This window comes from Cyprinus carpio, chromosome A7 (assembly GCF_018340385.1).
Source record: "Cyprinus carpio isolate SPL01 chromosome A7, ASM1834038v1, whole genome shotgun sequence".
Taxonomy (NCBI): Eukaryota; Metazoa; Chordata; class Actinopteri; order Cypriniformes; family Cyprinidae; genus Cyprinus; species Cyprinus carpio.
The window spans coordinates 29,869,742-29,896,299 of NC_056578.1; the positions used below are offsets into that span (position 1 = coordinate 29,869,742).

Genomic DNA, 26,558 nt, shown 5'->3' on the forward strand with positions numbered 1-26,558 from the left:
AGTTTGTCCGCATTGCTCTTTTCTAAGCCAAAGGATGCAGTTTTTCCTCCCCGTCAGCACTAACACAGATCAAGCCTGCTTTTGTTTTCTGGAGAGGGGGGCAAGAGAGGGAACAGAAGGAGAGGGAGGATTGGAACTGTGGATTAGGTGTTTGTGAGATGAGAGCAGCACTGGGGAGTTCTCAGGCGTTCTTCTGAAAAAAGTTATATGATTGTGTGTGTGTGTGTGTGTGTGTGTGTCAGAGAGAGACAAAGAGTGAGAGGAAGATAAAGAATACAGTGCCAGGTACATATAGAGGTGAGATTAGATTATAAATGGAAAGGTACGTCTGGGACAGACACAAACAAAATGTTCCAGAAAAATCCTCCCTGTTCTCAAAGTTTTTGTTTAAGCCCTGATGTGATATGTGTCTTTAAGTTTTCATTTTAGCTCTTGTCTGATACTTTCGTTCAGCCTGAAGTTTCAAGTAGTAGTCAGCCTGGCAGGCAGTGCTTTTAAGTTTAGAAGAAGTTCTTTAAAAGTAAAACCTGAAGGTGCCGGCAGTCGTGGCCTAATGGATAGAGAGTCGGACTTGTAACCTGAAGGTCGCGGGTTTGAGTCTCAGGTCCATGGTTGGGAGGAGTGAATATCCAGCGCTCTCTCCACCTCGATACCACAACTGAGGTGAGACGCTTGAGCTAGGTGCGTTTGTTCACTACTCTGCTGTGTGTGTGCACTTGGATGGGTTAAATGCAGAGCACAAAATTCAAAGTATGGGACACCATACTTGGCCACACATCCACATCCTTTTCTTTTCCTTTCCTTGTTGGGACCAGCCAAAGTTTAACTGCTTAATAAGCATGCAAATGCATGTGAAAATGAATATGTTAAAATGCAGAGAGGTTTGAAATTTGCTCAGTGTGATAGAAGTCCCCACCATTATAGAAAACAAATGGATGTTTATGAGTGTCCATTCAACTGTGAGCTTTTGTAGATCTCAATGGCATCTCATACATAAAGAAGACATCTTAATGGCATCACACACACATATGATCAAAAGTGACAGTAAAGACATTTATAATGTTACAAAAAAGAGAAGAATCAATGTCAAATAAATGCTGTTCTTCTGAACTTTCTATTCATTAAAGACTGCTGTAAAAATATGTACACACACATATTAAGGGACGCCCTTGGGGTTTATCTCATTGGAAGAACATTTTAAGGCAACCCAGACACAGAATGAAAGGGAACTGGTGTTATATACTTTTTAATCTTGTACAGCACACAAAGGTTATGCATGAAAAATTAAAATTATCCTTATTTTTCTAAATTTATTATTGTCATCAAGTAAATAAAAAAAGTGACACTGATCATATTTCTGTCTGTACATACATCTCATATAGGCCTAATCCTGGAGAACATGATCATCAGGTTGACACAGAACTTGTGGAGTTAAAGCCGGTGAAGTGTTGCTATCATTAAAAAACAGACAAACCAAATACCAAAATACTGAAATATTCTGATATTCTTATGTATGTATGTATTTAATTATTTATTTCCAGTTCAGCTTTTTTACTCAAATTATTATGCTAATAACATACACTTCCAATCAAAAGTTTGGGGTTGGTAAGATTTTTACAAATTTTTTGAAGTCTCTAATGCTCACCAACGCTGCATTTATCTGATGAAAAATACAGTAAAACAGTAATATTCTGTTGTGTTATTAAAAAAAAAAACGTTTTCTTTTTTATTATATTTTAAAATAGTTTATTTTCAGCAGCCATTATTCCAGTCGTCAGTGTCACATGATCCTTCAGAAATCACTCTGATATGCTGATTTGGTGCTCAAGAAATACTCTTATTATCAGTGTTTAAACAGTTGCTGCTTAATATTTTTGTGGAAACCATGATACAGATTTTTCAGTATTCTTCAATGAATCATTCAAAAGAACAGCATTTATTTGTAATAGATTTGATAAAAATAACATTGCTTAATAAAAATATTTTCTTTAAAAAAAAAACAAAAAACTTTTGAATGATATTTTTTTAACCAAAAATAAGAAAATATTTTGAAATTATAAAAAAAAAAAAATTGAGATGTTTTGATTCTTCTGTACTTGGTAGTGGCAGGTATGTATATGTGTGTATGTGTGTGGTTTACTGTCTCAATGTCCTTGTTCTCCAGCGGATCTAGCTTGTTTGAGGGGGATCGATAGCTTGGCTGGCTGTTTTAGATGAAAGCAGTGTTCGACTGAATTACTCCTGCCAACACTCTCTCTCTCTCTCTCGCTCTCTCAGAGACACACACTATTGTATTTATTGACTCTTTCCCCCTCCATCTCTTTTTAATTGGACTGACTGTTATTCCATACCAAGATTCCAAGTATAGCTGCATGCTACAAATATTTGTTTTCCATATAGCTGCAAAAGGAGTGGTACTTTGACCATATTGTTAGTTAATTCATCATGTGCTGTCAGATTCAGTCTAGTCTTTGTGTGCCCAAAAGTGCTGCTGTGCTCTTCCCATAACTGACGCTCAGTTTTGTTCATACTACATGTTTTGTTCCCTGCCTCTGTGCGTGCGTGTGTGTGTGTGTGTGTCCGAAGGCCCTGTGTGCTGCAGTGGTTCTCCCTGATATCCTGCAAACCATGGCCCTGGTTTTCAGTGGGGCGGATGTGATGTGTGCGACAGGTGACCCTGAGTACTCCACCCCCTATCTAATGGCTCAGAAAGCAGGCCAGAGGCTGCAGATGGAGTTTCTCCACCACAACAAGCTCTCAGGTGTGTGTGCTTAAGAAACTCACTTCATCATGATGCGTACAGTGCGCCGTACTTGTAAAATATGTGCCACCACATATACACTACTGTTGAGTTTTTTTTGAGAGAAATGACTACTTTTATTCATCAAGGACACAGTAAATTGAGCAAAAGTAACAGTGACCGTAGTTATTATTATTATTTTTTTTCAAATACATTCTGTTCTTTTGAACTTTCTATTCATCAAAGAATCCAGAAAAAAATGTATCACTGTTTCCACAAATATTAAGCAGCATTTCAGAATGATTTCTGAAGGATCTTGTGACACTGAAGACTGGAGTAATGGATGTTACAAATTCAGCTTTGCCATCACAGAATTAAGCTACATTTTAAAATACATAAAAATTAAGTTATTTTAAATTGTATATTTCACACTATTACTGTTTTTACAGTATTTTTGATCAAATCTATGCAGGCTTGGTGAACGTAAGAGACTTCTTTCAACCTGCATTGGCAGCTTTTTGAAGGAATAGGGAATGAAGTTCATGAAGAAGTGAACATGTTATCAAATATGCATGAAAGAACTGCTGTGTGTAAAACATATTATCAATGCAGATATGGAGAAGACATACACTACTGTTGAAAAGTTTTGGACCAGTATGGTTTTTTAATGCTTTTAAAGAGTCTTATGCTCATCAAGGCAACATTTATTTGATGAAAAATACAATAAAAACAGTAATATTGTGAAACATTATTACAATTTCAAAAAACAGTTTTCTTTTTTTAATGTATTTGAAACTGTAATTTATTTCTGTGATCGCAAAACTGAATTTTCAGCAGCAATGTTGAAAACAGTTGCGCTGCTTTATATTTGTATGAACAGTTTTCAGTATTCTTTGATGGATAAAAAGTTCAAAAGAACAGCATTTATTCACAATAGATATTCTTTGCTGAATAAAAGTATTAATTTAAGAAAAAATCTTACTGACCCCAAATTTTAAACAGCAGCGTAGATTATAAATACTGTACATAGTTGATCATTTAAATACACTCTGGCTGTATTGATTGGTGAAGTCTAACTGGTACTCACAGTCAGATTTTCATCACAATTGTCATTACTCACAGGCTAATGGAGGACTTTAATACACACACAAATCCTTACTTCAAGAAGGCATTGCCCCTGAAAGTGTCTATAATTAGCTGTAGATTGTGTATGTGTCATTACATTGCTCATTTGGGGCCTTTACTGAAAGTGTGCCAATGATCCTAATTAAGCTATCCTGCAGTCAGCACAGACACAAATGTTTTACAGTGCTCTGCCAATGTTTTGTTAAACCTACTAACAGATCACTATCGTAACAACAGCAGGACATTTGTGTAACCTCTAAATCTGTGTGGAGCTATGGCCTCATTAACTTAGAATCACATTTACAAGCTATTAAGTCAGATAATTCAGTCATTATCTTACACACATACACACACATTCAACTTGCAACAAGTTCCATTGTTTCTTTTGGATTATTACAGTCTAATGGAAAAATTCACATATGCATAAATTTAAATATATTACTTATGCAGGTTCTCAATTTGTATGTTTGCGGGGCACATGTGCAGAAATCGCCAAATTGGACTTCCCTTCGTCCTCCATCTCATTATCATTTCTAATCCTTTTAGAAGTATCTGTAGCTGTAGGGAAGAGATGGATGGATGGAAAGATCCCTCAATTAAAAGGCTTTTCAATTAAAGTTATTTGAACTTATTCCATGCTGGCAACTGGAAGTGTGTGATAAAATCTCATTGGTACTGGCGGCCTTTGTGAAGAAAATTGAACCTGAGCATAGTGGCTAATTTAATCAGAATGTGATAAGGTAGTAGGCAGAAAAAGGAGTTAAAGTAAAGGAGGCTAATAGAGAGAGCAGATGAAGAGGTAGAGTGGAACGAGTTGAGCAGAGTCAAATCTTCTAACCTTGAGCTTCTATGTTTGGATGGAAGTTTTACAAGCCTTCTAAACAAATAACCTTGGAAAATGAGAAATGGATGAAATTTAGCTGTTACAAGCTAATTGACACCTTGCATGAAGACTGACTGGTTATCAAGAAGCTTCTGAGGTAAACAGTTTTTAAAAACGTTGAATTTCACTTGAAAGCAGCAGGAATAGTGAGCTGCGTTCGCGACTGATCCCCATATAAACAACATCTCTCGTCCTCGACTCATTATAGGATTATTCATAATCAGTTTCCTCCCCTCTTTTCTCTCTTTCTATAGATTTTCCAAAGCTGGAAGCAGTATGTGACAGCAGTTTTTCAGCTGATGTTCCTTCTTTTATGGATGGATTTCTCTTTTGCTCTGTAAATGCCAGCAAGGCCACTCTGGACCGGAAAGGAAGACTCGGTGAGTCCGTCTGTCCTTGCATTCATCCATCTAAACACCCACCTCCTCAGTTATCCATTCATCCAAATAATTACCTATGAATATTCATCTGCGCTTCCTGTTTATCCTCACCCATGACTGGAAATGGTTGTGCAGTATTTGTGCAATATTATTGTGCCCTGCTTACATTTGAGTATCCCATCCTTCTTACACTAAATCCCCCCAAAGATGTTATTCTTTCAAGTATGTTTTCCAATCGTCTCTCTGGCACCCATTGTGCTCACGCTGTTCTCTTCCAAGCATCTGGAGAGGACCGTTGGTGGTTAGACAGAAGTTGTCTCTAGAGAAAGGGCCCTACATTAAGCTGGACTCTTGGTGGAGTAGCACACGCATCTGGTGCACATGTTCCACTGTTGGAGCTCTTTTTTTCTTCTTCTTTTTTTCAGCTCGTCTCTATCTTGTATCCCTAGGGACATCTGTCTCAAGCTGTGGTAGCCCACATTGGTCCTCTGCCAGTTTTCCCCGATACCAAACCGTGTGTGCGTGTGTTTAAGAGCAAATAAGCAAGCTGTGTTTTAGAATAAGGCTCTGATAGTTGAAAATGGTTTAATGCAGTTCTAAGTATCTTAAAAGTAAATATTGTGACTGTTTGAAAGTTTAAAGAATGTTTGTTACGATAATAAACAGATGCCTCATTATTCTTTGCACAAAAAGAATAAGTGGATGAGAATCTGACAACTTTCCTGAACTGCCATCAATGTTGTGATAAAACTTTGCAGCATTTTTGAGAAAAACCACGGTAGCATTAGACGTATAGAAAAAATGCATCTCTTTGTGAAAAAAAGAAGTGCGTTTAATTGCATTGAATGTGCATGTGTAATGTACCGTTCTTCAAATCTTGAAAGAATTTTAAGAAGAAAAAGAAGCTCTACTTACTTACTGATACTATGATACTTATGAAATAAAGGGTCACTTAAGTGAATTTAAGAGAGTACACTTTCATGTCTATGTTTTATAACATAGTAAGTACACTTTTAAAAAGTACCCCAAAACGCGTATACGCGTTAATCGACTCCAGAGGGTTAAAAGTAGACATGTCAAGCTTTCTATGGATATCTCTCTCAGGCTGCGGACAGCGCACTCTGTTTGTTTTCTTTATTTTATAAATGCACAAAGTTTTGTTGTTATTATGTGTGTATACAAATAAAATTAGACCCTTTACAGAATCTATTGATGTATTGCTCTTATCTGTACGATCAAAACTGAACGTGTAATTTAAGTTCTTTTAGGTGTTATCAGGAAAGATGCCTCAAAACGCATATTTGCATTAGTTGGCCCCAGAGGGTTAAGGGTGCTGTAATAGTAGAGTCCTTCTAAAATATCCAGAGGTACTACTAACAGTGCATTTAAACTTATTTAATCAACAGGAAAATGTTGCTTGAGCTATTCCTAAAATATATTTTTTCAAAGCACTTCCATTGAGGCTACCTTAAACACTAAACGTCTAAAATGTTCTATATTAAACATTGTCAATAATTTATGGTTTCGTCCTGGGGATTTTAATAAAAGCACAGTCTGCTGGATTTGAGGCTGTCCGGTTAGTGCACTGACTTCACTTTTAAGTTGTAGTAACATTTTTTAAGCTACAAGCAGCAAACACCACACGCTACTATCAAAAAAGTAGCCAACCACACTGAATATGCTTAAGGGGCGATATATTTTTTACATTGATAACTATCCAATGATTTGGGTTTATGATATAAGCTGAGCCATATTTTTCTGCCACACTGAGGTACTGTGATGATACTGAAAACTAAGTTTAGTGAGTGTCGCTGCTTTAAGTTGTTCACTAACACTGAATGTTACACATGATCAGAATTTAAGTGTTTCAGTGTTGCTTCAGTGTTTCAGTACTTCAGTGTTTCAGGCATTCAAGTTTCACAATTTGCGGTGTTCATCTCTCTCCTCTGTTTCTGTTCATAGCAGTTCTGTTCTCTTGACATTCAGAGCTTGGATAATTTTTTTCAATCATGTTTCTTTTGCTCTTTCTGTCTGTTACACTTTAATCTCTCTAAATTCTCCTCAAATCTAACAACACAAAGGCAAAGGCACGTTTTCCATTTATTTGGCCTTGATATTCTAAAAAAACAAGGGTCATACAATTCATTCACAGCAGCATTCTGCAGCAGTAATGGATTACTATAATAATGGTTATCATTGTGAATGATATTTTGATTGTGGATGTGCATACATTTGTGTGTTTATGGTTGTGGACCTATTTTTTTCTGAACAATCTTTGTTATATAGCTATATTTAAAGGAATATAAACTACTTTAGTAAACTACAGTACTCAGTAGTGTACAGTATCTGTTGTTTAAAGATGTTTGTTGAGCTCCATGCACTCATAGTGACTGCATTGTCTATTCTGTAAATCTGACAGAATCCATCTGATTCAATTAGGTTATTAGGTTATAGCTCCAGTTTGGGGTTTCGTGTCATTCTGTGTAGATTAATAACCATCTGGAGGTAAATTCTCATGTTACATATCTCCTCGTAAATTACATTTCATGACCATGAAGTTTATAATAATTCTCAATGGACAACTCCTCATTGTGATTTATAGTTGTTATTAACGAAAATTTGCAAAACAGTAGCACAGAAATCACTTTCTTTTTGTAGAGAGCAGCATAAGCCTGCTGTTGTAGTTACATTGCTGTTTTTCTTGTGTGTGCACTGTGAAATAGACCTAATTTTATATAGTTGGTTAAGTGACTTGTTTTGTCGCAGCGTCTAATTATTGTGAAATTTGACAATTATAGTAGATATGTGTACAGTATATCTACTGTATATATGCTACTGTTCAAACGTTTGGGGTCGGTAAGATTTTTAAAGTATTTTTGAAAATAGTCTCATACAAGGCTGCATTTATTTGATCAGAAATACAGTAAAACAGTAATATTCTGAGATATAATTAACATTTAACATACTTTTTCTATTTTGTTATAGTTTAAAATGCAGTTCATTCCTTTGGAAAAGCTGAATTTTCAGCATCATTACTCCAGTCTTCAGTGTCACATGATCCTTCAGAAATCATTTTAATATGCTGATTTGGTGCTCAAGAACCATTTATTATTATTAGCAATTTTGAAAACTGCTAAATATTTTTGTGGAAGCCATACTCTCTCTATATATATATATATATATATATATATATATATATATATTTCTTTGATTAAAAGAATTTCAAAAGAACAGCATTTATATGAAACATATATATTTTGTAAAAATGTAAAAGTGTGGAATAAAAGCAATTCACAAACGTTTGAATGTTAGAGTTGATATTAGAGTGAGATGTTAATGTGAATTTTTTAAAACGGTTTCAGTTCACATAAAGACACTGATGAAGTTGGAAGTAGACAAAGACCCATTGCCCACATGCTGTGCAAATCCGGATATAATGACTGATAAAAAGGACACCTCTTCGTGTTCCGTAAGATGCACCGGTTCATAGATTATATATCCATATCCTTTGTAAATAAGAAAATGAAAAGGAGGGACAAGAGGGTTTTCGTGGACTTACTGTGGTGGCATTTGAGCTGGAGAGGTTCAGACAGATGAGGTGAAGAGGTGTGATGGAAATAAATACCAGCAATTTATTGTATAACACCACACTCGATACTGAGAGACAGCCACATTGGATAGTAAATGCCAGCTGCCTGTGGACTTGTGTGCATGCGTATATATACACGCCACATTAGTGTGTTGTGATATTGCCTAACGGTCACCAAATACCAACTATGTCACCGATCAACATTTTGTTTCATACCATCATTTTAAAAGTTGGATATCGCTCTGCGTGTCACATGGATAACCCCTCCTTGCCCATAAATTAGTGTCTCCATACTCTCATTTTGACATTGCCAACAGAACAGTCTGTTCCCTCACAAAACCTAGCTAACTGGAGTAATGAAGTGCCAGTGTTGTAGATGAATCAGGTGGGGCATTGTCAGGAACAAAACATTATGTCACTAATAGCTCCCCCATTGTCTAATAGCTCCCCTCTCGAAACATCACACAACCCTTTCTGCTGAAAAAGAGCCCATCAGCATTTTCACAAGACAAATGACAGTTTTATGATATGAAAATAACTTGTGTTCTGAATATTTTAGTCTGTTGAACAAAGCTAGCATTGCTTTACTAACGTAATAGTTTGAAAAAGAGTGAAACATCTCATTTAAATATTTATGATGAATGGAAGCCCTCTCAGACTGGGGAGAATCACTTGGATTTTTGTAGTTAACATGCCTTGGTGTATCTTTTATATATTTAAACTGCACTTTTATGTGACGTCAAACAGGGTTTAAAAAGCTTTTGGTAGAAGTAATATTTTTGTTGAATCTTTAAACACCTCTTTAAAGGCATTCAGACTCACAAAATGAAATATCAGTGTTTTCTTATAATGAAATGTCTTTTTTTGTGTGCGCGCGCTTTGGGAAGATCCTGTTACTTGTTGCTTTGATTTTATAAAAAATGCTCTCGTCAGATTTACTCATGCTTTGTAACTCAACACACTCTCAATGTTGACTAGAGCACTTGTAAAATGTATTTTTGTCCTGAGATGTGCATTACTTTTCACAACCTGCTGTGCACCAAGCAAGTGGCTGTGTGTGTAATGTAAAAGTGGTGTAGTGGTAATACTTGTGGCTCATAATCAAAAAACTGCTGACTGAAAGGACTGAGACAGTAAGTGAACTGTACAGATAAGACACTAGGGATATAAGTGTCTGATAAATTATTTATTCCTTGAACACAAACATAATAAGTTAGATAAACTTGAATTCATTGAGTACGTTTGAATAATGTATGGTTAAACCACTTGGCATTTTTAAGTTTTGTTTTTTGAGTAGATCATTTAACTTTTTTTCTTTGTGTCTACTTCTGGTTGCTCTTTATGGACCACAGATGATTTCTTTAAGGACCTTTTAAACCTTTTTAAATGTCTTTAAAATAGTTGTAGATAAAGAATTTGTGTGGTGCAAAACGTACTAGTAAGTGTGGGATAATCGACCATGTAAGTGGCTGTGAATCTGCTCTGAATTCTTAACAGTAATACAGTATAACAAATTAGTCTGATCTTATTTGTCTTTTATACATTGTTGCCACATTTTTAGTAGCCCAGTTGTATTAAAGCAAGCAAATCCTAAAGTACAGTGAGTAAATAGAGAGCCTTCTATGAACACACACACACACACACACACACACACACACACACACACACACACATATAGAATGTAGTCGGAATATTGTGTAACACATTGCTATGTGTTCTGGGTGGTTGGTAATGTGTTGCTGTATGGTTGCTAGGCTGTTCTGGGTGTTTTCTTAATATTGATCATATAATTTTTTCCAAAGCAACTCTAAAGGAGCAGTTGCTTTTACAGAATTTTGGTAAAATTTCAATGGCAAAGGTCCATTGTAAAAATTGTAGTGATGTGTGAAGCAGCATTCACACAGAAGTCACTTTCAAACCGGGCAGGTTTCTGTTGGTCAACAAGGTGAATTTGTGTGACCAACTAAATCTGTATGGAGAACTTTTCCGCCTTCATGTGAAACTCCAAATCTTATGGATTCCTATTGAAAGACTGGATTTTGCTTGTGAAATTTCACAAAGCAACGGTAAATGTGACCACACCTTAAGGGAGGATTTTTGTCTTTTATCACCAACTAAACAAACATAGCTACATCTATTGATTAATAATACAAAAACTAAAATCATACCAAATTTCCGAATGCAGAATTTATGCACTTAAGTTTGTTTAAATCCCTCAGTATGAGCAACAACATCATATACCACTGCGTGATGAAGTGTTATGTAGAATACGCCATTGAATCTGGTTAATCTCATGTTTGTATTTTTTTTATATGTTTCAGACATGGTCCGCTGTTGGTGTACGTTGGAAGGTGGATTTCTTAGTTACTATGACAATGAGAAGAACGCTACACCCATTGGCCGAGTTGACCTTAGTGACGTGGTGAGCCTGGCCATCAACAACACTGAGAACATCACCGAAACAGGGTACACATTTCCTGCTCCATCCTGGCTTTTTCTCTCATGGCCTCTTGTTAATGTACTTATTCGTTTGACCACCTTTTGTGGGTTAGAGGTTATGGAAAGCGTTTTAGATGTGACCCCACTTCAGAGTTTCCATACGCTAACAAACACAATAAAATGAGAGGAAACCGACATGCTGGCTGACCTCTAACCTGATTAGCCTGAAATCCCCCTTTTTCTCAAATTCTTTTGCTCTCGCTGCTGTAACGAAAATATCCCCCTGTCCAAAAATGTGGGCCACAAGTCAGAGCTGTTAAAGCCATTAAGAGAGTGACCTTTCCCTCTGGATTAATCTCCAGCGTTCAGCTGTTTACTGTAAGAGCAAAAGACTAACAGAGATTAATCCCCATCCTTTCTGTTTCACAGCTGTGAGCATGTGGGCATGTGTGTGTTTCAGTCACTTTGTGTATGTGTGTGTGTTAATTGTACTGTTTCCACACCTCCCTCAGGACAGTGTTCACCTTTGAGTTGTACCTGCGCTCTCAGAGAGTGCTGGTGTTTGGAGCAGAGACCTCAGACGCACACCAGGATTGGACACTTGCCATCGCCAAGGTTATACGCACTCAGACACATAAAATAAGTCTTAAAAGATTTATCAGGGTTGCAGGGATTTAGCATATGTGTGCTTCTGTGTTTAAATATGAATTGCAGTGTTTGCTGCACTGTGCTGTATGCGTCGTCTCTTGAAGGTCATTTATTGTGTCTTTGTCCCTGTTGTGTCGGTGTGCGTTAGTGTTTTTCTTGTGCGAGTGGGTGTATGCTATTACTCCTTCAAACAATTCTGTCTCACATGCCTCTCATCCCTCACTCACACACACACACACACACACACACACACACACACTCGCATGCATTCCCATTTAAGTGAAGTGTGGAGGTGCTAGTGTCTAGGCTGAAATGTTTGCGTAACTCTGAGAGCTCAGCTAGGGAATGTTCAAAGGGTATTTGTGTTTGTACTGCTATCTGTATATGCTGGTTTAATGCAACTCCAGGGTTAGCTGTAGTTTCTGTTTGGCAGACAACACTAGAAACTTATTTGTGATCTGCACAAGCCCCCGACTTTTAAATGTTTTCTCTCTGCCTCTCACATGGATCCTCTGTCTAATGTTTTTCTCTTTTGTTCCAGTGTTTTGTCCCTGCAAGGGCTGATGCTCTGCTGAGGCAGGACAGTGAGCTTATTGGCCGACTGCACTATAAAGAGGGTCATGACCTTTATCATTGGCGAATGGGATGGTTTGCTCTGGTGGCCTCAGAACTCTACTTCTGTTCTGCAGATGAAGATGAAGAGGAGGGAGTTCTTCAACTCAAACGCCTACAAGAGCTTAGTGAGAACAAATATGCATGCATACCAGTAGAATGAAAGATATTAAAGGAATAGTTCATCCATGTTTTTCCAAACCCATATGACTTTCTTTTTTTGGTTTAGTTTTTGAAAAATTATCATGCCTATACTTTTTAATATAATGAAAGTAAATGAGACTGGGGCTGCAGAGCTCTAAAATGGCAAAAAAAAACTACACTTAGACCAGTTTGATAGCTTTGTGTGAGGAAAAGTGCTATTTTATTATTATTTATATACTATGATAATATTTATTCATATTTTGAATTAGCTTTTTATATTTTCAGTTTTCTTTCATTTTTAGTCATTTTGATATGTGCTTTTGTCAGTTTTGTAGGTTTTTTATATTTATATATACCTTTAATTTATTTTTATTTCCATTTTAGTTTTAGTAGTTTTAGTTCTTCATCTTAAATGAAAATGAGAAATTAACTGAAACTAACTGAAATTAATAAGCTTTTTTCAGCTTTATTTCAATTACAAAATCTTGTCATGTGTTCTTGCTGCTTTCGGCATTCTTGAGAGTCCATTAGAGAATTTGCAAAGTCTGACTTACAAACAAACTGTTTTGATGAGACGGACCTTGAATCAATACCAGTTTCAATTGTTTGTTCTCAAATCGATCTGATCTGATTCTCAAGTTCAGTTTACTGATTCAGTGATTTGTAACAGGTCAGTCGAGAAAAATATTAGCTGTAAATAATGACTAACATATCATTTTATGATACATTTATTGTGTTATTGCATTCTTTTTGGAGCTTGAAAGTGATAGTCTCTAATATATGTAACTGCATCCAGCACATTATTCTCTTTTTGTGTACTACAGAAGACAGAAAGCCATTCAAGTTTATCGTTTTTGGATGAACTAATCCTGAAACTGTCCACTGATTGTGTTTGTATGTGCGGTTTTAATTCTAGCAATTTGTTTCACTTTCATTAGATGCTCTCAGTTAACATTTTTAATATTATCTGTTTAAAAAGATTGTCCATATTGTCTATTATTTTAATGAATTACATTAGTGATGTCTGAAGTAAAGTGTCTCAGTATTAGTATGAGACACCTTGAGTCTCATGATCATTTTCTTGAAATCTCATCTGAAATATTAGCCCTAATCTTCTATGCCGCCTTCTCTATGTCTTGCTAGTATTTCCTCGTTGGCATTCAGTGAAATAATGTTTGACTCCATTCCCACGTCTCTAAAAGACTCGTCTGGTCACACTCCTCGCCTGTTTCCAAGGGAGACCACGGTTGCCCATGGCAGTCGTGTTTGGGCGGGATGTAGTTGACATGAGCTTGGCACCCATGGACCAGATTTGCAACATTTTCAATCAATTGCGCTAGAATGAGGCGGGAAAAATCAATGAATCTCTTTTTTCCCCCCTAATCCATTCAAGGCCAAAAAAAGGATCAAATCCAGAAAGCCAACATACTCGGGGCAGGATTAAGAGGGTGATGCCTCAACAGTTTGCGGAGCCTTGAAATGTAGCATGGCGCGCTAACGAAGCGTCTCCAGTGGTTTAAGATCTCTATAGCGACAGAACATATGGGCCTCAAAGGGCTGCAACTCTGTGAAATTAGATTAGGACACAGACACAGGCAGACCAGCAGTTCACAGCTTGCCCAAGCTCACACTCTTTTACTTGCTCCTGCAGTAAACAGGAGAGCAATGTCAAATTCAGCCATTTAGCAATGGAAAAGCTTGGTGTAGAAATGACATCTGAAAGTCATACATTATATTTTGTCTACAAAGAGGCTTTTGAAAGAAATTCTCATAGTCTTTTGCAAGCAAATGCTTCAAAGCACCTCAAAATAGTTCCTTTAAACATCCTGAATGACAGTATGGTAATGTTATAGTGAAAGAATTTGCTGTCCATGGTCCTGAAATCTGTCAAGCAAGTACATACAGGTCCTCCGATATAAAAGGTGCCTCATGTACAGTGGGGTCCAACAATAAATTAAATAAAAAATACAAATCTGGCTGTATCCTTATGCCTTTTGTTTTGTATCTTTAGATTCAGTGTTAAAATTATAGCTTGAATGTAGTGTGAATTAACGCTAAGCAAATCAGGACTAAATGTATCATTTTCTTTTTCGGTTCAGACCAAAAGAATGAACTACAAATGTAAACACAACCTTAAATTTGAAAGACACATTTGAGACATATTTGAGTTTTTTGTATATGTGTAAACAAGAAAAAGAGAGTCAAGAGAGGTGTTATTGGAATCCCAGCGCTAGCCCCAGCACTATACAAGGCTGCTTGGTTTAATTCAGCTTTTTAATTCCTTAATAAAAGGTAAGGGTGTTAATTTTTAAGGGAGGTTAAAAGTATGGAGTGAGTGGTGTTTGTTTTTATCAAGCTGTGATAGTGAATGTTTGCCTCTTTTCAGTAATGGCTTCTTATAAACCTTGTGTGCCTGATAGCGCTCCTTTCCTTTTTTTAAAAAAAAAAAAAATCTTTTTTTAATAATATTGGTAAACAAAATTTGCCAACCTTGAAAATAGCTAAAGTGCGACAATTAAAGTGCTTGTTTTTACTTCTGAAGTTCCTATGTTTCGGTTGATTTTAGTTGAGTATGGAGTTTCAAAAATAATTGAGCAATTTTGTTCTCACTTGACCTGCTTTGTTTTGTTTTTGTTTTTATTACTCTGAAATGGATTAATCTCAGAATTTATGCACAAGAGATTGAGTCTATGAATTTGATTAATTAATTAAACATAATACAAGGATTGATCGAGAGTTTCGGTCATTGAATATGATTTGCAATATTGGTCTGGCACTTGAGGGAAAGAGAGAGACAAGAGGGAGTGGGAAAATGACAGATGTGAGGAAGATAAGTTGAAGAATCAATGACTCAGTGAATGTGTATGTACAACTGTGCATGTGTCTGATGGGTTCAGTGAGGCAGTTTTCTCATGTACTGCACGAGAAACTAATGACCAGCAGCACTCAGCTTTCTGCTGCACTTACTCCAGCTGTTTTCTTTCACATATTTAATTCTTTTGATTTTAGTTTGTCTAAGAGTGCTTTTATCATTATGCCAAGGTAATAGAGTTATGGACTGCTTCAGCAAAGTTTTTCCTATATTTTTTCCTCAGCTGTGTCCACTCATATAGAGGGTGATGAGAAGATTCAGGTCTTAATCATGGTCGAGAGCGGGAGGTACAGTACACTGCCTTACACCATAATGCAACATAAAAGACTGTGCTGATATTAAGTTTTATTAAACGTACACTATCATTCAAAAGTTTAGGATTTTATTTATGTATTGAAAGTAAGAAAGAAAGAAATTAATACTCACTTTTTGTGTATTCAGACATATTAAATTGATCTAAAGTTACAGTAATGTTAACAAACGTTTACTATGTTACAAAAGATTTATGTTTTAACTGTATATTCATTCAATCCTATGCGATATCACAACAATGTTTGCATGTGCTATAAAGCCTTGCTTAAACATTTAATTCTCATGCTGCTCTGATATGTGCTTTTGCGCGTAACACTTAAGTGCGCGCACACTAAGAAGTCTATCAAACAGTGCATGATAACTGGACTAACTTATTTTTCTTGTCTGTTTGTGCTAATACTGTCAAAAACACACAAGGTTTACATATAAACACATTTGGTTATGTCTAAAGTGAGAGAAAAACAAATGTGTTCCTGTATATTACATGCGTGCAGGTATTAAAGTGACAGGAGACTTTCACACCGCAAAGAAAGGTTTTTCTATGAATTAATTAGAGAAGAGTCTCTTTTTATGTGCATTATGTGTCTGTTTCTGAGAGACTTGAGTTAAGAGTGGCTTAGCCACATTTTGGGCGTCGTAAACCTAGTGTTATCAGATAGTGTGCCTTTGGTTGCTAGGGAACCAGAGGCCTGTTCTGTCCATTTTGAGGTGATAGTAACCTTTTGGGGGAAGGGTCCATAGAACCTTTGGTTAGATGAGGGGGCGTTAGATATTATTTGTTAAATGTAGCAAATAGTTGTGTGTCTGATTGGTCCAAATGCTACAATGTTGTCCAAAACCTGTTACAAAATTAATTTCTTTCATGTGCTGAACACAAAAGAAGATTGAAGAATGTGGGTAACCAATAGTTGCTAGTCCCTATTGACTTTGATAGAAGGGAAAAAATACTATGGAAGTCACTGGGGACCGGCAACTGTTTGGTTACCCACATTCTTCAAAATAACTTTTGTTCATTCAGGTTTAAAATAACTTGAGAGTGAGTTAATGACAACAGAATTGTCATTTTTGAGTGAACAACTATCGTGTTCATTTGACACGGCACTGGAGTAATAGGTGCTGAAAAATCAGCTTTACCATCACAGGAATAAATTACATTTTAAAATATATTAAAATAGGAAACAGTTATTATAAATTGTAATAATATTTCACAATATTTCAGTCTCATTTTTGATCAATTAGGTGTTGCTTTGGTTTTTAACTGTAGTGTTCAGTCACCATGATGCCACAACGCATGTAATTTGTGAATTATTATTACATTTGTAAATGTGTCTGTGTGTGTGTATGCTTTTCCTTTTTTAATACAGAACTGTGTACATACATGGCATAACCAAGCAGGACTTTGCACTGTGGCATTCTTCCATCCAGTTGGCAGCTCTGACGGACGGTATGGCTCTGGGCAACCAGCAAATGAATAAAAATGATGTTCCTATCATTGTGGATAGCTGCATTTCTTTTGTTACCCAATATGGTAAGTTTTTAATATATATATATATATATATATATATATATATATATATATATATATATATATATATATATATATATTTTTTTTTTATGAGATTGAAACATTTATATTTCATTTTGAAGTATTTAACATCAAAGTATTTATCAAATTTTGTAGAAATTATTATTATTATTATTATATTGTAAGGACACTATAAAGTCATCTCACAAAGCTCTTACCACTGACCTTTCCTAACAGGTTTGTGTTATGAGGGAATCTACCAGAAAAACGGTGACCCGGGCCGTGTGGCCCAGCTTCTGAAGGAGTTTACCATGAACGCTCGGGTTGTTAAACTAAGGGCTCAAGACCACCGGCTAGAGGACGTCACAGACACACTCAAGAGCTTCCTGTCTCACAGTGAAGATGCTGTTTTGGCTAAAGAGCTGTACCCTTTTTGGATCTCTGCCCTTGGTTAGTGCTGCCAACCACTTAATCTGTTCCTTTGAATGAACATTCATTTGTGTTCAGTTTTAGATCAAACTACTCTGAAGTCCAGTTGGCTGTTATTAAATGTGCACTCAGTAGTTCTTTAGCTAGTGTTTGCATTGGCATTTGTTTACTTTTTTCAATTACCACAGTAGTGTAAATCCCGCACTGCCATCTGTTGACATGGATCAGCATGATATTTATTTTTTTGTCTTTGGTCTTTGTCAGTCTTCTGGCTTCAGATCTTTTCTGCTTCTTCAGCTATAGAAGTACTGATTCTCCCATTTTTTCCCCCTGGTAAAGCACAATAAAAGCACAAAATAATTGTTCCAGTTTTTTAGCTCTTCATTAGCCAATGAGCATGTGTATTCTCTTCGTCATTTGAACATGGCAAAATCCACATCATATATAATTAAAACACATTTTATAGAAAATTAAGAGTGCAATCTTCTCATGTGAGTATAAACCAGCACTAAACTACTGAATGCACCTTCAAGGGGTTCGTCTAGGAGTTTTTTCAGGTTCTATCTTGTAATTTGTGTAAAATGCAAACAGAACTCTGTATGGATGCACAGTACATTTCTATTTTAAATAGTGTTTATTGTCCATAAATGCAGATGAACAGGATGAGAAGGTCAGAGTGCAAAAATATTCATCCTACATTCAGAGTTTACCCAAGGTCAACAGATCAACTCTCGGTGCTCTGCTGCAGCATTTGTACAGGTAATTTCCCCTTTTTACAACAACAATATTCTGCAATAATAACATCTTCTTAAGCCAGTAACATTAGTCTGAAGTCTGGTTAAATAGTTCACAGTAAACATGGGCACTCCAAACCCTCACTTGGAATGTCAGATTGTTCGAAATATTCCTGTGATGACTGTTATTGTTTGAAGAAGGCTTAATTGGCCCCTTTGGCATGCTTGGAATGTAGCCTAACATTTCCCTCATGATGTACAATAATAATCGTTATGTTGTCTTCAGGTCTACACAACATTTGCACCTGCCTGCTTTTGTTTTTGTTGCTTATATGTACTTTTATTTAAATCTACTCTCTTCCTGTCATAGCTTTCTTGATAAAACTACCTTTAAGTTCGGCAAACAATCACACAGTGCCAACAAAAGCTTTTCTGATCAAATATGTTTTTCCAAGTACAATAAATGCTGTATTTGTTTGACTATATACAATACTGCTCAAAAAACTGGCATCAGGAAGAATTTGTTTAAACTTGGAAATAATCAATACTTTTAGTTTAAAGACAGTAAAAACTTTTACATAAAAGAAAAAAAAATCTATTTCAAATAAATATGGTTCTTTTGAACTCTCTATTCATAAAAGAGCCCTTAAAAATGTAGCACTGTTTCCACAAAAATATTAAGCAGCACAATTGTTTTCAACATTGACAATAATAATAACATTTCTTGAGCAGCAAATCAGAATGTTATATTGATTCCTGAAGGATCACCTGGCTCTAAAGAATGGAGGAATGGCTTCTAAAAAAATTCAGATTTGCGAATCAATTAAAAATGTCAAAGTACTGTATTTGTGATCAGACAAATGCAGACTTGATGAGCATAAGAGACCTCTTTTAAAAAAACAAAACAAAAAAAAAAAACTACAGACTGCAAACTTTTCAAAATGTTACAATTAAGAATCATAACATAGTTATAAAATGTTTACTTTGTGAAGAATGCAGCAGTACTTACATATTACACGCATTATTCAGTGAATTCAGAAGTGTGTGTATATATGTGTGTGTGTGTGTGCGTGTGTGTTTATTTGTATGGAAAATATGTTTACTCATCTATGATTTATATAGGTCTTTTTTTCCAGCAGTATTCATATATTTATGCACATATATTACATCTGCACAGGATCCAGAGGTGCTCACATATCAACCAGATGAGCACGGAGTGGCTGGCATGTGTTTTTTCCTCATGCCTGTTTCAGACAAAGGGACACACGGCTCAGGAGACCCGCGTGGTGGAAGACCTCATCAACAATTACATCCAGCTCTTCTCTGTGAGTTAAACGTGTGTCCTCTCTCAGGATTCAGACCTTAGTGATCTCTGTCACTTCAAGTCCCGAGGGCCTGCAAAACATGAGACTGCTCCGATATTCACTCCCCTCATATTCATTGCATCATATTCACAGATTGAGAGCCAAAAGACATTTCACAGTATTGTTCTTATAATTTCACAGGTGTGTGGTGTTAATTAATAATTTATACCTTCATAACCTTTTTATTAGCACACAAGAGAGAGACCTTGATTTAGTTATGGTTCTACTTCATTGGTTCGATCTTCTTGTCTATTCTAATTATTGCTCATGAAAATAGACGCCTGTATGTGCTGAACCCGTTGTTTGAAGAGGAGTATAACAAACTGGCAAGCTGTGGCTGTTCACATTACGGAGTATATGACAAACTCCATGGTGCTATGAACAGTGAAAAGCATTTCCATTCAACACGGTAAAATGTGCAGCTTTAGTGTAAGTGTGTGAAGAAGGGGACGGTGTTCGTGTTGCACTTGGACGCGTGCCTCTAATGGGATTTACAGTGCTGCGCTGTGCTAATTCCCCCTCGGCCCGCTCGTACATTCATAGGCCCCCTGGCTTCACACATACATGCGCTTGAACTTTTGGAGAGAGGGAGAACGTGTGAAACGGGAAGTTTAGTGTTGCTACCAGCCATAATCTAGAGAAAATTATGGGAAATTTCACTGAAGTAATATGTAGTAGCATAACACCGAGATATGCAGGTGTAAATTTAAAGATTACTCCATACACTACATTTTTGTTTTGTTTACAAATGAGCCAACTTCTCAGTTTTCTTTGTCAAACTGTTAAGATAATATCTCAGATATCAATAAGGTAGGTTAAGGTAGTGTAATAAAAATCAATCGTTTCATATTTTATAAATACATTTAAGCGTCACAACATAATGTGATTGAATCTTAATTTTTAAGATTAGATTTAACAGTGTTAGAAGTCCTTTGAAAGATAAGCTTAGCATTAGGCTTAACTCTTTTCCAGTATGTTTACATTTAGTATCTAAATGCAAAAATAGGGGAATGTGCCGGCACAATGAGATATCAATTATCAGCATTATATATTCAAAATCACCTGATGACTCATATTCCAGTTGTATATGTTATTGACCATTCAGAGGCTTCAACAAGTTTTCTGACATGCCTTTTCAAATGGGTCTACTTATGGGATGCTTTTTGAAGGGTTTAAATGCCCTGACTTTGCTGTTGGGGATGTGAACAGGTCTGTTTACTGTGCACAAGGGCTTTAATCTCTGTTTATCTGTGCGGGTCCATTAAAACAGGTCAATGAAGAGCAGGTTAGGCAAATGGAGAAAGAAAACAGCTTTATCACCAGGTGGAAGGACACCACAGTAAGTCACCCCTTTTAACCTTCCTGTTAAATAGGTGTGTGTGTGTGTGTGTGTGTGTGTGTGTGTGTGTGTGTGTGTGTGTGTGTGTGTGTGTGTGTGTGTGTGTGTGTGTGTGTGTGTGTGTGTGTGTTTGCAGGTGTGAGAGAAAGATTTTTATAAAGCATGATGTTACAGGCCATAAATGTGTGTGTTAAGCTTTTAACCTCCTTGTGTTGGCATATATGTGTGTACATTTTCACAGGTCACCGAATCACTTTGCTCAGTATTGATATTGTTTTGAGCAAATTAGAGCAAACAGCAGGCTCTTTGTGCTGCCTAACCTTTCTGTCTCCTGCTTTATACCTCGCTGGCACCATAAGGAACAATTTGTTCAGATAAGCTGAAAAACAAATTAATCCTGCTTTGTTTGCTGCTGTCAAAGTTTAAAAAGTTTCTGTGTATGTGTTCAAGTTGGGGCAAGGACAATGTTGGAACTGACCCATGAAAAATACTTGAAGCTTTTGAATGCTTTAACACATTCACATTCATACCCTGAAACACAATACAGTACAAAAGTCGCTTTAAATTCATGAATTGAAAGCATGGTCACCACAGAAGAAATGAATGTAGGTCATTTTCATTTGAAATGCATTTTCTATGTATTTCTCACACATAAATCTGAACAGACATGACCATTATGTCACTAGCCCATTTATGTATGGAAAAACTCATTTCAAACATAAGCCTTTAGATTAGTGGTCCTCAACCTTTTTTGACTTAATGACCGCCCATTGTGCAACACATTATTAAGTCAATTATTTTTTAATGCAATTAAATCATTTTAAGTCATCCTGTTTGCTGAGACCCCCAAATAGGTTCAAGTAGGTGATAACCACTGCTTTAAATCAGATAGTCTGTAAGAAACATGTATTCGGATAGTTGTGTCCAGACTTTTGACTGGTAAAAAATATCCATGTTTCATTGTATAAGACACAGAATATCTGAATAAGAGTGTTTATACACTGTTCTTATGGAAAGTTACAGTAGCATATGTGTCATTTACGCTACATTTAAATACATTTTGCCAAAGCAGTTTCATTCGTTTAGAAGAGGAGCTTTAATCTGTGGTTTACACGAGCTAAGATGTTTGGCAGCTTTTGTTGTGTAATGCCGCTAAATGATGTGTGGGACTCCAGCTGTGTGCCATTTAGTCAGACACACACAGACGCTGGTCTGAACTGAATGGGCTGCTGATTGCTTTTGTATCATATCCACAAAGACTGCTGTATTGTTGGGTGCTTAGTTTCTTAGAAAAGTTGTTCAAACTTTCTTTCTCTTTTTTTTCTTTTTAGTACTATATATTTATATGAATTAAGTATTTATTTAAAGTTGCATGTTTAGTATTGTCTCTCTGTGTGTACCTGTGTTCACAGTTCTCTCCTGCTGGTGACCTGATATTTGAAGTCTACTTAGAAAAAAAGCTGCCAGAGAAGTGCTGTTTAATCAAGGTTTGTTTCCCTCGCTCTCGCTCACTTTGGTGTGTGTGAACCTAGAGGGTATTCTGCCACAGACTAAATCAAACTGCAGTTAATCAAAGGCATGTTTGATTTAATTGTGAGAGTAATTGTGTTTTATCAGTAGTCAGGGTAAACCTCAGTTAATAGAGGTTGCTTCAGTGTTTTTTTTTTCCTCTTGACACTTCTTTGATATCTTTTTTTCTCTATTTTCCTCTCATTTCTCCTCCAGCAAAAGTAGATAAATCCTTATGCACAAGGAAATTAAGTCTTGATCATTTAAAACACTGAAAAGAGAATGATTCTGATGTCTGTCTCTATAAGGTCTCTCCTAACATGAGGTCAGACGAGCTTGCCATCAGCACTCTGGAGATGAAGGGGATGGAGGTCAAAGCTCAAGATCTCTGGACCACTTTTGAGGTCATTGAGAATGGAGAGATGGGTAAGGGTCCTGCTGCTGTTAAATCTTACAATTACACTAAAAACAATTGAAATCAATATTTAAATTTAACTTACGGGTGAATTATACACTTTTTATAAGTGTATGCAAAATTATTAGAGGGTTGATGAGGAGGATTGTTTTGTTTTTTGTTTGTTTTGTTTTAATCATGTAATCTTTATGTTATTTTTGAGTGAACTGATGTAAGAATATACAGTCTTTTGTATGTTTGGCCATAAACATACAGTACTATACACATTTACACAAATGTCCGCTCATCACATTGCAACATGCAGTCCATCGAACGTACTTACATGAATTGCGTTCTGACACATTTTAAAGCACAGTGAAGTGTGAAATAGTGCTTGCATAGCTAGAAGCTATAAGTATTATCATATTTGCATAGCGTATGTTTCTGGGCTTTCTGTTCTGTGTAGTCGCTATCAATTGAGAAACAAGTCAGATGGAGATTTGCTTTCACTTATCCTATATTTCATTTATCTTTGTGCTCAGAGCGGCCCTTACACTACAAAGAGAAGATTCTGGAGCAAGTATTGGACTGGAGCTCTCTGGAGGATCCCAGTTCGGCCTTTCTGCTCATTAAGAAATATTCTGGTTCTAAAATGACAGATTCCAACTCAGGTACCAACAATAATGCACCCCAGCAGATTACTCTAAACTATAATTCACAGATTAAACATCCTTATTGTTTTATTACAGTTACAGTTAGTGTTTAATTGGAGCCACATTCAAAGTTTAGCTTGTGGTTATTCTTAGTAATATTTTAAAAAAAATATATAGATCTCATATTTTTCAGCCTTGTTATTATTCAGTATACTAAATAAACACAAGGAAGAATGATTCTTTTTATTTAATAATTTTTATTTTCTTTACATGTTTACATATTTTTACTAAAACTTTAAAATGCCAATGCCAGTTTGAACTGATTACCCGAAATGAACCAGACTTTACTAGAACGCTGTTTTTGCTATTGAGGTTTGAATAAGAGATGTTATTGAAACTGTACACATCTGTCTCAATTCTCTCATGTATATTTTTTCATATGAAACATCCCACATGGAATCTCCTGTGTATAATTTCTGGTGATGACGCTAATAAATCATTAAATTTGAGTTTTAAATCCATTAACTGAATTAACTTCATGACCAAAAAACTCATTGCAAATGAATAATAAATCATCTGATACATCGCCTATCCCTAGTTGCTATCAGTCATAAAGTTTTCTGATTCTGGCCTAATTTCATAACTTTTTAGAGTCTCCATACCAATTTTCAGATCAATTTTCACTCTTGATGATAAATGGAGTAGTTGCAGAAAAGCACAGCAGGTTTTTTTTTTTAGAAAGTGCATTTACACTCTTTTTGGTTTCCTATTGAAACCATCAGTAACGGCAGCCAGAAATCATAATTTTGTACCTGCGCTGAGTAATAGCTTCTCTGCATGCCTCACTAAAGATATTAATATATATTAAGCAGCACTGTGATGCAAAGGTTTATTGATGTGGCAGGATCTGTATGTGCTAGACTCTTAAATGTGTTAAGCTGGAGAAGTATTGCAGATGAGATTTCAGTTGCTTTTCAATGCAACTTCAGACATTTAAAAAATGTATGACACCTTGCTACAGTTTGAAGTTGGTGAAGCGCTACAGTATATGTATGGTTCGTATCTCATAAATAGCTAATGGTATGACTCAATATGTTTTCTTTGTGGTGTTCTGTGTTTGTGACAGATAAACTCAAAGATTTCATTAAAGGAGAGCAACTCAAATTTAAAGACGGTTCTTCCAAACTGCTGTTGGGGAACAAGTTTCAGGACCGCTACCTGGTACTACAAGATAAAAAACTGCTGTTATACAAAGATATAAAAGTAAGTCTCCTACATTTTCACTCTTAATTCCAAGTCTCCTCCTTTTTTAACAAATCAATGGCTTGCAAGGTCTTTAAGTAACTCTACCTATGGTAATATGTAAATATCTCCATCCCTGCTGTTCATCGGGATCGACCTTTGCGCAGTATCTCTGTTTGCCAGCGGCCCTGCAGCAGTCGCCGGTTTACCAATTTTGATTTCCCAGCATGGCATTTCATATTAGCTCTTTGTTTTCTTAGCATGCGTTTACAGTTGAAATAGTAATTAAAAAACACAGCGGATGTGAAATTACCTGCTTTGGGCCAATCGCAGGGGCCCGCTTGTAATAAGCATGGAAGAAAAAAAAAAAAGAAACAAATAAACCCATAATGGCTATTTTCATTTTGAATTACAGTAATGTGGGACTGCTCATACCCCCTGAAATGAGTACAGTGATTTAAACGACTCTGTTAGGTTCTCTCTCTGTAATATCTCCTCATACTTGCTTTATTCACTCTGTGCACACGCCGATCTGCTCTTCCTCAGGGACACACGCTCCGTGAGCTAAGACACAGTCTCCTAAAGAGTGCAGGATGTGTAATAACTGAAATTTGAGCTAAGTGTGGATGTGTGTGTGTGTGAGACCGGGAGAGAGATGGAGGGAAGGCAGAGAGGCGACGGCACTCTGAATGAAGGCTGTTCTTTCCTTAATTAGTGTAATTTCTGGCTGCTGCAGAATATTCAGCTAATTATCAAGCGAAGAAGGTGGGAATTGGCTGTGAAGCAGAAATTTAATTGAAATTCTGATGCCTTTGTTTTCTGTTTCTTGCTTTTTTTGTAAGTTAGGATTCTCGGTTAGATCTCATTTTGCCATCGTTGATGTGTTCGCCTGAGCCGCTCGTGTTTTGCAGTGCATTACGTACCAAGTACATCCCTTCCAGGCAACAACACACTGTTGTCAGCACATGCTAGTTTACACAATGCCCTTGGGCTCCCAACAGCTGTAAACAGGAAATTGCAGTTTTTCCCCTTTTGATTCAAGTGGATGACCTGGGGGAAATAAATCAGTTTTTTCTTTCTTTCACACTACTTTTCTGCATACAGTATGTGAACCATTTTTGGTGGTGCTGATTATTCGGAAAGGATTTTAATTGATATATAGCATTATTACCTATAATAAAGCAGCATTAAGCATGAGCTAGGTTGTATGTACTGTAAAATATGAGTAGATACAGAATAATTTTTTAATAAAATCCCTGTGTTGATTTTGAAACGTGCTATTGTTTCCACAGAGTACCAAACCAGAAAGAGAGGCTCCATTAAAGTCTGTTAAATGTTACCTAGGGCTGCGAAGGAAGTTGAAACCAACAAGCAGGTAATGGTCTTAATCTAGTGCTCTACCACTAAAAACCATTTAAAGCAATTATTTATATTTCATATTTAGAAAAAGTGCTGTCTAATCATGTCTTCCTCAAGTTAATCAACAAATTGGTGCTTTTTGTGACAATTTCCCCAAACTCTCATTATAATCCTTATTTTAATCCAGTGCACATAGAGCCCACAAACAAATTATTCAAAATTAGTGTGGCCACACTGAAAGACTTATTAATAATCCTAAATGTGTA

General features: G+C 36.3%; 1 protein-coding gene across 2 annotated transcripts in view; it reads left to right on the forward strand.

Moving 5' to 3' along the window:
* The window catches only part of LOC109112428 (arf-GAP with Rho-GAP domain, ANK repeat and PH domain-containing protein 2-like), a 76,580-nt gene that overhangs the window by 40,900 nt on the left and 9,122 nt on the right, over window positions 1–26,558 (forward strand). For both annotated transcript variants that reach the window (XM_042760795.1, XM_042760794.1), the window contains exons 14-29: window positions 2,587–2,761; window positions 5,003–5,128; window positions 11,039–11,183; window positions 11,669–11,771; window positions 12,346–12,544; window positions 15,656–15,719; window positions 17,109–17,272; window positions 17,507–17,719; window positions 18,352–18,457; window positions 19,610–19,757; window positions 21,067–21,135; window positions 22,548–22,622; window positions 22,953–23,070; window positions 23,581–23,709; window positions 24,818–24,954; window positions 26,226–26,308. In XM_042760795.1, the coding sequence (XP_042616729.1) occupies window positions 2,587–2,761; window positions 5,003–5,128; window positions 11,039–11,183; window positions 11,669–11,771; window positions 12,346–12,544; window positions 15,656–15,719; window positions 17,109–17,272; window positions 17,507–17,719; window positions 18,352–18,457; window positions 19,610–19,757; window positions 21,067–21,135; window positions 22,548–22,622; window positions 22,953–23,070; window positions 23,581–23,709; window positions 24,818–24,954; window positions 26,226–26,308 (2,054 nt within the window). The remainder of the gene's footprint in view (window positions 1–2,586; window positions 2,762–5,002; window positions 5,129–11,038; window positions 11,184–11,668; window positions 11,772–12,345; window positions 12,545–15,655; window positions 15,720–17,108; window positions 17,273–17,506; window positions 17,720–18,351; window positions 18,458–19,609; window positions 19,758–21,066; window positions 21,136–22,547; window positions 22,623–22,952; window positions 23,071–23,580; window positions 23,710–24,817; window positions 24,955–26,225; window positions 26,309–26,558) is intronic.